At 41.6% G+C, this 12,467-nt stretch overlaps 1 protein-coding gene across 3 annotated transcripts; it reads left to right on the top strand.

Moving 5' to 3' along the window:
• The first annotated feature begins 2,679 nt into the window (after positions 1-2,679).
• Positions 2,680-12,024, top strand: LOC136471227 (uncharacterized). Of its 3 annotated transcripts, none has more exons than XM_066468963.1 (2): positions 2,680-2,999; positions 11,780-12,024. In XM_066468963.1, the coding sequence occupies exons 1-2, from the start codon at positions 2,708-2,710 to the stop codon at positions 11,824-11,826; spliced, it is 339 nt and encodes a 112-aa protein (XP_066325060.1). In that variant the 5' UTR covers positions 2,680-2,707; the 3' UTR covers positions 11,827-12,024. The 3 variants fall into 3 exon arrangements, with proteins under 3 accessions (XP_066325060.1, XP_066325059.1, XP_066325057.1); XM_066468962.1 differs by lacking the exon at positions 11,780-12,024 and adding an exon at positions 4,354-5,082; XM_066468960.1 differs by lacking the exon at positions 11,780-12,024 and adding an exon at positions 4,166-5,082.
• Positions 12,025-12,467: the final 443 nt, after the last annotated feature.

The following is a 12,467-nucleotide window of genomic DNA, read 5'->3' as shown; positions in this document are numbered from 1 at the left end:
TCACGTTGGCCCGCGTCTTTCTGCCAAACTCCTATACGTGGAAGAAGAGAACTGATAGGTTTCAGAAAAGAGGCTGCAAAACAGCAAAAGGATCGTTTGGGATATGGTATTTTACACGGCACACAAAAGTGTTCTACATGTAAGTAGCCCTAGGAGTTTATAGGTAGCTCATATAATTAAAACTAGCATGGTAGCACGTACTTGTAAACACTCAATTTCTCTTAACTGGCTCTCTTGTATGTTGTTGATAAGTATGGCTCCTGGTTTAATTAGTGTTTACATTTTTTCGATAAAAGAAGATTTTATTAGTTTTCAAGAATACAAAGTCTTGAAAAATTCTTTCGATCTCTGCTTGAATTAAGCACACAACCATAAAAACGTAGAACACCACGAACACTCTAGTGACTATCAATACGAACACTTGTCGCTACCCATGTGCCTAGGAAAAAAATAACCTTGACCGTACATTTAGCCCTGTATTTTGTTTGTTTGTTTTGTAAGTTGCGGAGGGGACAAAGTTTTGTAATTTTTAGTACTACATCCGCCTCAAAAGAGCTACTTTTGGGGTTGTCCTTAGTCAAACTATTTTAACTTTGAACAAGTTAATAATTAATGTCTATGAAACCAAATGACTACAATGTGAAATTTTATTTTATAATTAGTCTAATCTAATTATACTAATTTGGTGTCCTAAATGTCTTTCAGCTATAAATTTGGTTAACCTAATATGGCTTGACTAGTTGACTCAGTACAAACCTAGAAATGGCTATATTCTTGGACATGAGCAGTACCTATTGACAAATATACAATGAAAAATGAACAGCCCTGTGTAGTTCATTATCCATAATTAGTGACTCCTATTGAAAAGGATTTTTATTAGGACACATATAAGTGTTCACTTGAAATTACCCATGTATTTTATTGAAGTGGTCCACAGTAATTAAAAGAAATGCATGGAGGCATGCAAGCCACAGTTTCAAGCTGATATGCACCCAACCTAGTGTTCAAAAACTAAACAATGAAGCTTCCTAGGATAATTTTTTAATCCTAAAACATCAAAATTTTCTAGGACGGAAGTAGTAGTTCACTAACTCTTGGTTCTAGTGCTGCTCTCAAACTTGCCAAAAACTCCTACATTTACTTTAAATTTGTGCCCTTGCACCCACTTGCTATGCAAGCTTGTGTTTTCTTTCAGATGCTAGCGTTGTTGTCAACAGATAGCAACAAGTTTGGAAGTTGGAAGATGACTTCATCAGGTATATACATATGGAAAGAAAACTTAAAACAAAATAACCAGTGGGACACCAATGTTAACTAGTGATGCTGACGTGCCCTATCCTGTCCTAAAAAACGGCACCAATGGGATAAGGCAATGCAATGCCAAGATCACCACACCCTTGCAATTATATAGGTCTTGGGAAAATGACCCAATTAAAATCTGCACGATGAAATTCTGAGATGCATGGTATAAGCTATGTATATAATTCATGATGTATTGTCAATTTGTCATTATTGTGATTGTGCCATTCACAAGATGCACAATGCCAGCAGGTGCATCGGTGGTGAGTGGTGACTGGTGGCAGGTCGTTTTGGCCCCCTGTTTGCTTTGGTTGGTTCTATGATCATGGTGGGAACTAACACCGGACAAAAATAACCGAGAACCGAGAACCGAACTGAAATAACCGAAATCGAATTAACCGAAACCGAAAATTTCGGTTCCTAGTTCGGTTCCCAGTTCTCAGGAACCGAAATTTATCAGGTTAATTCAGTTTTGGCTGTCAGTTAACCGAAAGAGCCGAACTTTGTATAAAGGCCCAAAAGCCCAGTGTATTTCAACCCATGTTTGTAACCCTAGGTATATAAGAAGTGAATTCCCCACCCCGATAGCCGGCGCACCTGCTCGACTGCTCCCAAGCCGCATCGCTCCTGGCCTCCTGCTCCTTGGCCCGACCCGCGGCGCTCCTCCTCCTTCCCCACCTCAATAGCCAGCGCAGCCCGCGCCGCAGCAAGCAGGGCGAGGCGAATTGTGGGGCGACGAGCAGGGTGAGGCGAAGCGCGGTGGCTAGCAGCGCGAGGCACGGCGACGCGTGGGGCATGTGCGATTCTGTGTGGTCTTTTTCTCTTTGGTAGCACCTCGGTTAGTTCGGTCGGAACCGAAACCGAACCAAATTAACTGAGACCGAATTTGGTCGGTTCTTAGATTTCAAAAGAACCGATCGGTTCTGATTTCTTAAGAAACCGAATTTATCAAGAAACAGAGGAACCGAATCGATCGGTTTCGATTAACCGAATGCCCAGAGCGAGTGGGAACTGGGAAGTTTTTTCCTCATTGCCATGCATTCCAACATTACAAGTGCAGTAGACTGACAGATCTCATGTTCACATGATTTTGCGGTGCAACTGCAAACATGCTAATTAGATAGAGATAATTATGTATTTGGCAGTAAAACAAATTAGTCTTTCGTATTTTATATTTAAAAATTTGAACTTTCTTATCTGACACCGAGTTAAAATTTTCTTCTCTATATAGCACTACCGTTCATTTTATCTATTTATCTATTAGTTAACTATTTTGATCGTGTCAGTTTTCTTATTGTGACCAACCTACCCTCGACTTTCCTACCTGCCGAGAGCTCCTGTCTCCTGTGAGTCCGTGACCTTCTTAAAAAAAACAATAAACCCTGATTGATGGAAGGAGGAGGAGAGGATGATGGAGCAGAGCATGTTGCGGCCGGCGGCGCCCAGCACCAGCTGCGCGCGCCCTCTGGCGGGGCGACCTCACCCGGCGGAGCCAGGCCGTGGTGCGGCGGCGGGGCCGACGCTCCGGCCAGCCCGCGGCGTGGTGGAGGCGGCGCAGCCCCTCCGGCTAGCCAGCAGCGTGGCAGAGGCGGCCTCCCGCGTCTGCGCGAGCCCCGCGCCGGAGCTCGCCGCCTTCTCGCCGGCCAAGAAGAGCGTCTCGCTCGCCGCTGCGTGCCATCGCCGAGGACCCCGCCACGGAGGTAGTCCCTGTTCTCCTTGCCCCAGTACTCTGAGCTTAAGCTCGGCACTTTCTTTCCGCTGCCGGTCCCGCTCAGTGCGTGTGCGCGAGACCTGCTTTTGTGTAGGATCTCTCTAGGCCTCGCCGCTCTTGATCGCCAGCTGTCTATGAAATGCCAGAACGTAGGACCATCTGGGGGTCATCCGAGTGCATTTGTCAGATTGGAAGTGGTGAAAGTTCAGAATAGTAGAACAGGCCCTCTCTTGCTTCGGGTCATGTTGAACTGTGAAACTGAAAGGCATGATTTGATTTAATTTCACAAAACTACAACTATTCGTGTTTAACTATCAAGGAACTGCAACTTTCTGAGATCAGTTTCACAATCCTAAAACTATTTGTGCCCTTAGTTTCACACAAACCTAAGTCGACATGCATGTGGGTCCACACTTAACTTGTGTGGTTGATACCTGATATACGGGTCCATACAAAATGTCATAGGTCTGTGAACCTGGTGGCACAAGCAATTGTAGTTCTGTGAAATTGGTTACAGAAGTTGTAGCTCCCAGTTAGCTAAGCATATTAGTTTTAGTGTTTTAGTTCCGTGAAATTAATTATCTTTTAACTGTTCTTGTTTTGTCCAAGTTCAACTGAGCACTGATTTCATTGCTAGTTGTAGGATCATGCTCCTCTAGTCCCTGCAGCTGAATAGACAATTACGATTTTCATTTTTGCTTTTCTGCTTCATCCTGTTCGATTCTTCAGTAAACCCGACCAAATTCGATAACAGAAATTCCATAAGTCAATTTGGTTGTTGGATGAATAAGTGCTGCTGAGTTGCATTCGATTCTTCAGTAAACCCGACCTAATTCGATAACAGAAGTTCCATAAGTCGATTTGGTTGTTGCACGAATGAGTGCTGCTGAGTTGCATTCGAGGAGACCATTGTACTTGTGGCTAAAAAAGGGCAGCAGTATAGTATGTAAAATTTACCACAATGATTTCCTTTCCTATTTCGAGATCAGTATGGCTTGAACAGAGTTTAAGAACTGAAAATTGAGTCTATTTCATTTGTGTTTTAGCTTCTAAATTAGAGCATTCCTTTATAATGATATTTTTCTTGCGAATGTGAATCATTCACTAAGCCAAAGATACTACTGCTTAGTACTTCTTTTCTGTTTGGATAATCAGTCAGGGCGGAAGTGAATGAATCTGGAAGTGGTTTGGCTGTTGATGCCCTCTCGCAAGTTAAACATGTTCTGCTTCCAGTCCTTGATCGCAACCCTTACCTTTCTCAGGGCACAAGATAGGTTCATCTTTATCTTCAAAATACTTAAAGTGGTGAATTGTGTTCTGAATAATTTCTAAGGAATTTGTAGAGAATATGTATGAGATACATAAAGTGGAGAGGATGATGGAGCAGAGGATGTTGCGGCCGGCGACGCCCAGCACCAGCTGCGTGCGCCCTCTGGCGGGGTGATCTCACCCAGCGGAGCCAGGCCATGGTGCGGCGGTGGGGCCGACGCTCCGGCCAGCCCGCGGCGTGGTGGAGGCGGCGCAGCCCCTCCGGCCAGCCAGCAGCGTGGCAGAGGCGGCGCGGCGGCGGCTCTCGGTGCACAGGCCACAGGGCAGCCTCCCCAGGCCAGATCAGGAGGATTGTGGGGGCATGTTCTTGGATCTGGAACGGGATAGAGTTTTCTTGCACTTGTTATTTGTGAGATTTGCAATGCTTTTTTTGTGCTAGATGATTGGCTAGCTTAGAAATATCTGTTTGTTGTTGTCTTCATGTCTTGCAATGATCTGACAAGAATATAGGACTGACCAAACTGAGATGAGCGAGCTGCTAAACTGCATCAAACAATTTCTGACCAAGCTAACTAGACAGGGCAAATCCCTCCCGTGCTAAGCCTACCCGAGCGGGACCTACTCTTGCCTTAGAATTTGAAATTTATTATTTATTTATTTGCAGACTTCGATTATCAAAATCCCATGTTTTAGTTCACAATATATTTGTGATATTTATAATTTTCTTATTTGACAACATGTCCATCTATTATTTTCCTATTTGGCATCATGTATTTCTGCTACAAAGAAGGGCATTCATGTCATTTTACTAGTCACTTGATGCCGTTACTAGCCCAAATGGATGGCAGTGCTATCTAGGGAAGGAAATTTCAACTTGGTGTCAAATAAAAAAGTTCAAATTTTTTAGTACCAAATGCGGAAGACTGATTTATTTTAGTGCCAAATACATAATTCCCCCAACTGGATATTACTGCACATCAACAGAACAAAACAATCACCCTTTGCATACCTCCAAATTTCTTGTCTAAATTTAACCATGGGGACTTGAGGTGGTTTTAGGACTCGAACTCGACTTAGGTGATGAGGATGGAGGTGTGCATTATACTAATAAAGCATTTTCTTTTTATAGACTAAATATGACTCATCAAAATCCGTCCCAAAATGTCCTATAACAACAAGCTGTCATTATTCTACAAGTTAAACATGTAATGAGGATGTTGTGTATCTTTGTGGTGATTCACCTAGATAGTCAGCTGAAATTGGTACATTGGTTCGCTCACTATGATCTTCCTGTTGCAAAATGATACTGATAAGCCAAATTGTTGATTGGTGCGTGTATCAAAAAGGTTCGTCGTCGCAATAATTGATCAATACTTAAGTTCAAGCTTTGTTGAGATTGATATCTGCATAACACTGTCAAGTGGATGTCCCCAAGTTTGACTAGCTTATTAGTGTGATAGAGGCAGTTGGATGTGGTGGGTCTCAATATGCACAGAGAAAAGAGCATGCACTGCATCAACAGTTCAGTACTGTTCTAACAAAAAAGTTCAATATTCTCTAGCCGATTAGTTGAGGATTTTGTTTTTTTGAGAAGAAAAATTCACTAAACAACTACTAGGACTAAACCCATCAGTAGGAACTCCAATTGTATATTGCTGGTGTATGTCAGAATCCCTGTGTCTTTGGTAGCTATATGCCTATATCCATGGCCCACTCTTATTCCGCTAATAGTGTCCTATCCAAACTAAAACAACTGCAGCAAGGATAGCTGGTTTTCTCTGAACGATGAATAGTCACACGCAGACATTGCAATGGTACTGACATACAGCCTGTTCGCTCGTTGGTTTCAGCCAGCCCAAACCAGCCAGCCAACAGTGTTTTCCTCTCACAACAAATCAGCACCCGCCAGCACAAACCAGCCCAGAATCCAACCAGCGAACAGGCCGATAACCCATAGACTCACCGTTTTTCTTAGATTCATTGTTTTTTCTCCAATACATGTATTTCCTTGTCGATGTCAATACAAATACTTTTTGTGAATATCCAACACCCCATACTGTATCGTCAGCTACAGGTCATCAAAATATCCATTTGGTCATGCATCAAACTCCATCCAATCATCTTCTTATATATATTACTAATTAAAGTGCACACACACAAACACCTGAAGTGACATGCAAATGTTTACAGAATACTTATTATATGCTGCAGCTCACTAGTGATGGATTAGCTGAGTCATCAGATCCAAATCATGGCCATTAATCAATGGAGGAACCGATCAAACACTCCTGGAATCTACTTAAGCAATAGCTTAATCAGACGAAGCTCATAACAAACACCTTTTTTTAAACTAAAGATGCATATATATAGGCGTATATGTGCACTAGTAGTTGACGTGGCTGCTCAGGGAAAGCTTGGGGCCAATCAGGATAAACGAGACATCAACTTCAAATGGCACTGTCGAGCTGAACAAGGCACGAAATTTCGGCACCAAATCCCGCAATAGTCGTACTTGAGTACTGGCTAGTATACTTAGGTGGTGTTAGGTTGCTTTTCCTAAATTTTAGTCGTTGTCCTATTGAATGTTTAGACATATGCATGGAGTATTAAATATAGATTAATTATGAAACTAATTGCATAGTTTGTGACTAATTTGCGAGACGAATTTTTAAGCCTAATTAGTCCATGATTTGATAATGTGGCGCTACAGTAACATGTGCTAATGATAGATTAATTAGGCTTAAAATTTCTTCTCGTGGAGTACTGACGAATTATGTAATTTATTTTTTTATTAGTATCCGAACACCCATGCAACATTCTTCCGACACACCTCCTAAATTTTAGTCACTGAATCCAAACACCACTTTACTAAAGTCATGCCTTGTCATTGTCAGGGAGCCTGATGTGAAAGATTAATACACCATTTACCTTTTTTGATATCTGTATTATGTTGCATGTTTAAATTAATTATAAGGATGCTAGCACTTGAAAGAAGCTACCTCTATGGACTCATCATACATATATACAATCCCTAAATGAGAGCAATGTGTTGTTAAAAGGTGTCATCTTTTGTATATATTCTCGTATATAGACAAGTGACAGGCGCAGACCCACATATTGCACAAAATGCTATTAGGCTCCAAATTTCTTTTCAATTTATTTACTCTAGTGGGAAATCCTTCATTAGTCACCTTCTAGATGAAGATCTTTAACCTTCTAGGAGGACATGGCTTCCAAATACTCTTCCACATTGCCCTATCACCTGTTGGACTGCTACTGGATGACTGCACATCAGTATAGCCTGGATAACACGGAGAAAAAATTGTTTACATGAGTATATGAGAATATATAGCCTTTGACAGAATTGAGACATTTTTTATTTTTTTTCTTCCCAACTATATGCCTAGCTAGCATAGCTCATAGGCTTGCATAAAGCAAATCTTAGCTCATTAATCAAATGCACTTATTTGGGAAAGCATGTGATCTGACAAGATATTTATTCATAAGTCCCAATCTGTCCAGCTTTAACATTGATTTTTTTTTTCAAACAGCTTTAACATTGATAAGATTTATTTTAATGCATATATAACTTGTTAGGCTTACTCAAGTAAAGGTTTACTCCTTTGCTCTTCAAAAAAAACACAGAAAAAAACAAAAGGTGTCTAAAGCTGTGACACGTGTCCATCCTTGTTTATGTCACTGATTTGTCCTTGTCCTCTTAATACTTGAAACGTGTCCAGTTCAAGACATACGACTTTGTGCATGCCCCAACATTCTCCTTTCACATCACTAGCATAAACCCCTAATTAAGCGTACAAGAATATATATTAAATGTACGGTTATATCAAAAGGAGCCAAAACGGAATCATCCATACCATTGGATAACAGGGGTATCTCCCTGCTTGGGTATCTTGAGGGTCTTAAAGGCTATGAAAGGGAGCATGATTTAGAATAATTTTGGGTCTTGATCTGCAGTGATAGGGGTTTAGCAAATGAGATGTTGGAAGCTAACAATTTTATTTTAACAAAGTAGATTTGATGAAAAGGTGGATTCCTACATGTCGTCACTTTTTTTTGTTACTGGTGTCAGTAGCTTATAGTTAAAGGATTCCTGCATAAGAGTAAAGTTTTGATTCTACTCCATCTGGTGGCAAACAAAGTTACCATGAATTTGATGAAAAGGTGGATGCTTAATCTTTGTTTTCTATTAACATCTGGCAGTGAGTTATAGTTATTTGCTTAATCTAGTAGAGGAGCTGCTGTACACTTGGTGGGCTCTAATATCTAAAATCTTGACATTGAATTGGAAAGCATTCAAATTTGCTGAAGTGCGCTTATGTCCTATTCAACCATAGATCAGATCAAGACCAGCATTTTTGTAACACCCTAGGTGTTTGGCTTCCACATTTGCACTTGCATTTCATGAACATGAGCATCATTCATCCATTCATAAGCTTATATCACATGAAACATGATTTCGAAACATTGCAACATGTTGCATATTTCATGTGTGTTGTTTCTTTTATGAAATGAATAGTGTGCAACACTTAAGTGCAACATGTGCAACTCACTTTAGTGAAACATGGTTAGTTAGTACCATGCAACAAGATCATGAAACATGTGAAACATGACTATGAAACAAATGTAACATTTCATGTGTTTTCATTGTTTCAGTACATACAATGCTTGATTCTTGTGTGACCAATGTGTGGTGTGGCTAAAAATTCTCTTAAACAACTTAGTGACACCTAGAATGTCATTTGGAACATTGTTCATATTGATCATGTTGCCTAAATATGATTTCAAAAAGTGGTATGACTTGTTTTGACTCCTGAACTCTTTTGTTTGACTGTCTAAAAAGTGTAGCTTAGAGTGTTTGCATGTCTGAGCAACCTAAAGCAAAGTTGTAGCAAATTTTATAAGGAACAAACTTTGTTTAGAAGCCAAGTCATGAAAATGTGCACAACATGTTCAAAAGTGGCCCACAAGTCAGTTTTGAGATCTATTTTAAAACTTTGAAAATTTTCTAAGTCTTGTATTGAATTTCAGTTTTCATGTACCCCAGTTTAGAGCTCTGTAGTTTGCAAACAAAGCCAAACCAGCTCGAGCTCCAATTGTAAAAGTTGTAGTTCACATGTAGATGTCCAACTTTGTCAATTATACCTTGAGCTATGTCATCACGGATTAGGAGTTAATCACCGTCAAAGTTCGCTGATCAGTCGGTACCTTTGAACCCTAAAACGCAAAGTTCAGGCTGGTCATGGCCGACCGAGGCCAGAAGGTGGCCACCGCGTGGCCACCACGCGCCCGGCTTGCCCTAACCGCGCCGCGCGCTGGCTGCGGTGGCCACCACGCGCCCGGCTTGCCCTGACCGCGCCGCACGCTGGTCGGCTTGAAGTGGAGGATGCCCTGCTGCCCTCCGCACGTGCTCTGCCTCCTCCTTCGCTTCCTTTGCTCGCCCGAAGCACTGAAGCAGAGCCACCGCCCCGCCATTGTCCCGCCGAGCTCGCGCATGCTCGCCGTCGTGTTCTACCTCACTCCAGCTAGCCGGAAGCTTTGCCTTGCCTAGCTTCACCATCTCCGCCAGCTTGTAGCGTCAAATCGACCTTAGGTGAGGGCCTCCGGCCGTTTCCACCACCCCCCGCCATGACAGGGTCTCGCTGGAGTTGGAGCTCTATGTGGCTGACCACCCCCGGAGCCTTCTCATGTTCCTTTGTCCCTCCCCTTAGCTTCCTCGCGACCCCCTAAAGCTCATACCGAGCTTAGCCATGCCCTATAGGGCCAGACCTCGCTGAAGCACCGTCGGACCCTGTCGCCGTCCGCCATGCACGCCGCCGTCCTTGCTAGAGTTCGGTAGAGGTTGTGGGAAGGGCATGGTTAGGTGCGGTCCGTCGAGGCGAGCATGCCGGTGCCCTCGGCCTCGCCTGAGTCCTTGCCGCCGGCGAGCAAGCGCGGGTCAACCGCCGCTCCCCTGTTCTGTGGTCTCTGACCGGTGGGACTGTTGACCCCATGGGTCCCGCGCGTCAGTGAACCTTGTTCATGTTTTATTTGATTTAAATGCAGATTTGATGCTGTTTTGTGAATTTTGTAACTCCAAATGTGTAGATCCAAATAGTGCGATTCAAATTTTGTTAGACTCACAGGGAAGTCTAGTATTTAAAAAAAATATGACATGAGCACATGATGTAGAAATTTTGGATGAATTAAATAGGAACTTGGAATGTGTTTTTAAATGCATGCAAACTTGTTTAAATTATATCTTGAGTTTCTGTGATCCAAAAATTATGAAATTTTGTGGGTAAGCTAGTCTTGCTTAGTAGAAGCTTTGGTTAAAATTTGAGAGTCATTGCATGCATGGTTTTTGAGTTATAGATTTTCCTTTTATCATTGATTGATACTTGTGTGAATTTTTGTAAATTATCTAGGAATCCTATGACCCTGAAATTTTGTGGGGGGTATCCTAGTACCTTAAGGATGTTAGGAAAAATATGAAATCTATTGCTTGACACTTTTCACTAAGGTTTCCTAATTATGTCATTTTAAGCCATTATGTCTTATCATTTTTGTGTAGGCTGTTATACTTGCTCAAATGGTGTGAAATTTTTATAGTGGTCTACTTAGAGCATGTAGTATCTACTGTAATTTTTATAGATTTAATGGTGTAGTTTTCATATATGTTTACCATTTCCTCTAATTAATTAAATAAATTAAGAAAGGTATTAAAAGAAATGTTTTGGTGATGAACACCCTACTTTCTGGTGTTCTTGTGATATGTGTAATAAGTGAGTAGAGTTAGTTTTGTCCAATTATGTGTTTATATCATAAGTTAATAATTATTTCGTTTGTATTATGTCCCTCTGGACAGATCTGGGGACTTTATAAAGTTCCCCATGATATTTTGGTTTACTATGAATGTGATGAATACAAAAGTTGTAGATAATTTATGTATCTAGCTCCTGTCAAAATTTGATGGCATTTGGCCTAGTAGTTTAGGAACTACAGCTGTTTAAAGTTAGGTTCCAGTTTTGCCTACTCTCTGTCTTGAGAAGACAGAGTTCTGTTAATTAAAGAATTGAACCTGGTAAAGGTTGGAATCATGCTTAGAGGTTTGAAAATGAATTGTAGAAAATTTCATAAGCTTTCCAAATTGTCTTGTTGAATGTCATTTGGATTTATAAATCTCTAGTTATGGCCAGTTTACTGTACCGCTATATAGTCTCTATTTTGCTGAAATACAAATGCTTGAGTGTAAGCTTCGTGCCACGCCCTCGTTGATTGTTTAAGGGCTAGCCTAACTTGAGAACATGCTTAGATGCAGGTGCTAGGTCATTAACTGAAGATGAGCAATTATATAATAGGTTGTATAAACTTGGTAAGTAAAGTGATTTGAATAGAGCTTAAGTGGAATATGCAAACTACAGCGAACATGTGCATTCCCCGAGCATCCCTGACTTCATTCATGTGCATCCATGATATTTATCTTGCGCATTCATGCAATAGGTGTGCCAGAGGGAGTGACGTTGCTAGAGTTTGAGGGAGCCAACTAGGAGGAGGAGCTCGAGGTGCAGGAAGCCGATGAAGCAGCCGTCGTAGAGGAGTTGCTCGAGTGCCCTGACCACCAGCCTTCCTCTTTCGTAAAAGGCAAGCCCCAGAGCAAATTAAGCCTCCCATGTTTTACAAATACATTGAGTATCTTTTATTCATTGATGATGCATTAAGTATAGGAATTGGTTGGAACCAATTGTTGCATTATATATCCATTCTTGTCTAGATATCACACTGGAATCCTATTTAAGTTCAGGAACGGGTTAAATGCTTAGCCATGCTTAGTGCAGTAGAAGTCAGGTGATTTCCTATCACCTGCGAGCTTTAGGATGAGGTGGATCATGGTTGGCTATATTTGCTATCGTGGAAAAGAACTAGGTGAATAATGAATTAAGACCGGGTGGAGTCTTGTGTAGGTTTGAACATAGTGACTCCATCTATGTCGTTTAAGGACCGATATATTGTACGTCCTCATGTCATGTTGAACGTAATCTAACACTTAGCTGGCCGGATAAGTCATTCCGACCGTGAAGCCGAGTAGCTCAACTCAGGCCAGGATCCATGGGGGTTGGATGCATTTTGGAGGTAGTAAGGATGTGCGGAGAATCATTGGCATAAGTCCAAGGGGAGTCAGGTGCTTAAA

This window comes from Miscanthus floridulus, chromosome 8 (assembly GCF_019320115.1).
Source record: "Miscanthus floridulus cultivar M001 chromosome 8, ASM1932011v1, whole genome shotgun sequence".
In the NCBI taxonomy this organism is placed as follows: domain Eukaryota; kingdom Viridiplantae; phylum Streptophyta; class Magnoliopsida; order Poales; family Poaceae; genus Miscanthus; species Miscanthus floridulus.
The sequence above is the reverse complement of the archived record's forward strand: the minus strand, read 5'-3'. Positions and strand labels throughout refer to the sequence as shown.

Bases quoted from the DNA above. Each gene is read 5' to 3' on its own strand.
- LOC136471227 (XM_066468960.1), top strand. From the start codon at position 2,708: ATGATGGAGCAGAGCATGTTGCGGCCGGCGGCGCCCAGCACCAGCTGC. The intron at 3,000-4,165 runs GTAGTCCCTGTT...TTGGATAATCAG, and splicing joins CCGAGGACCCCGCCACGGAG to TCAGGGCGGAAGTGAATGAA.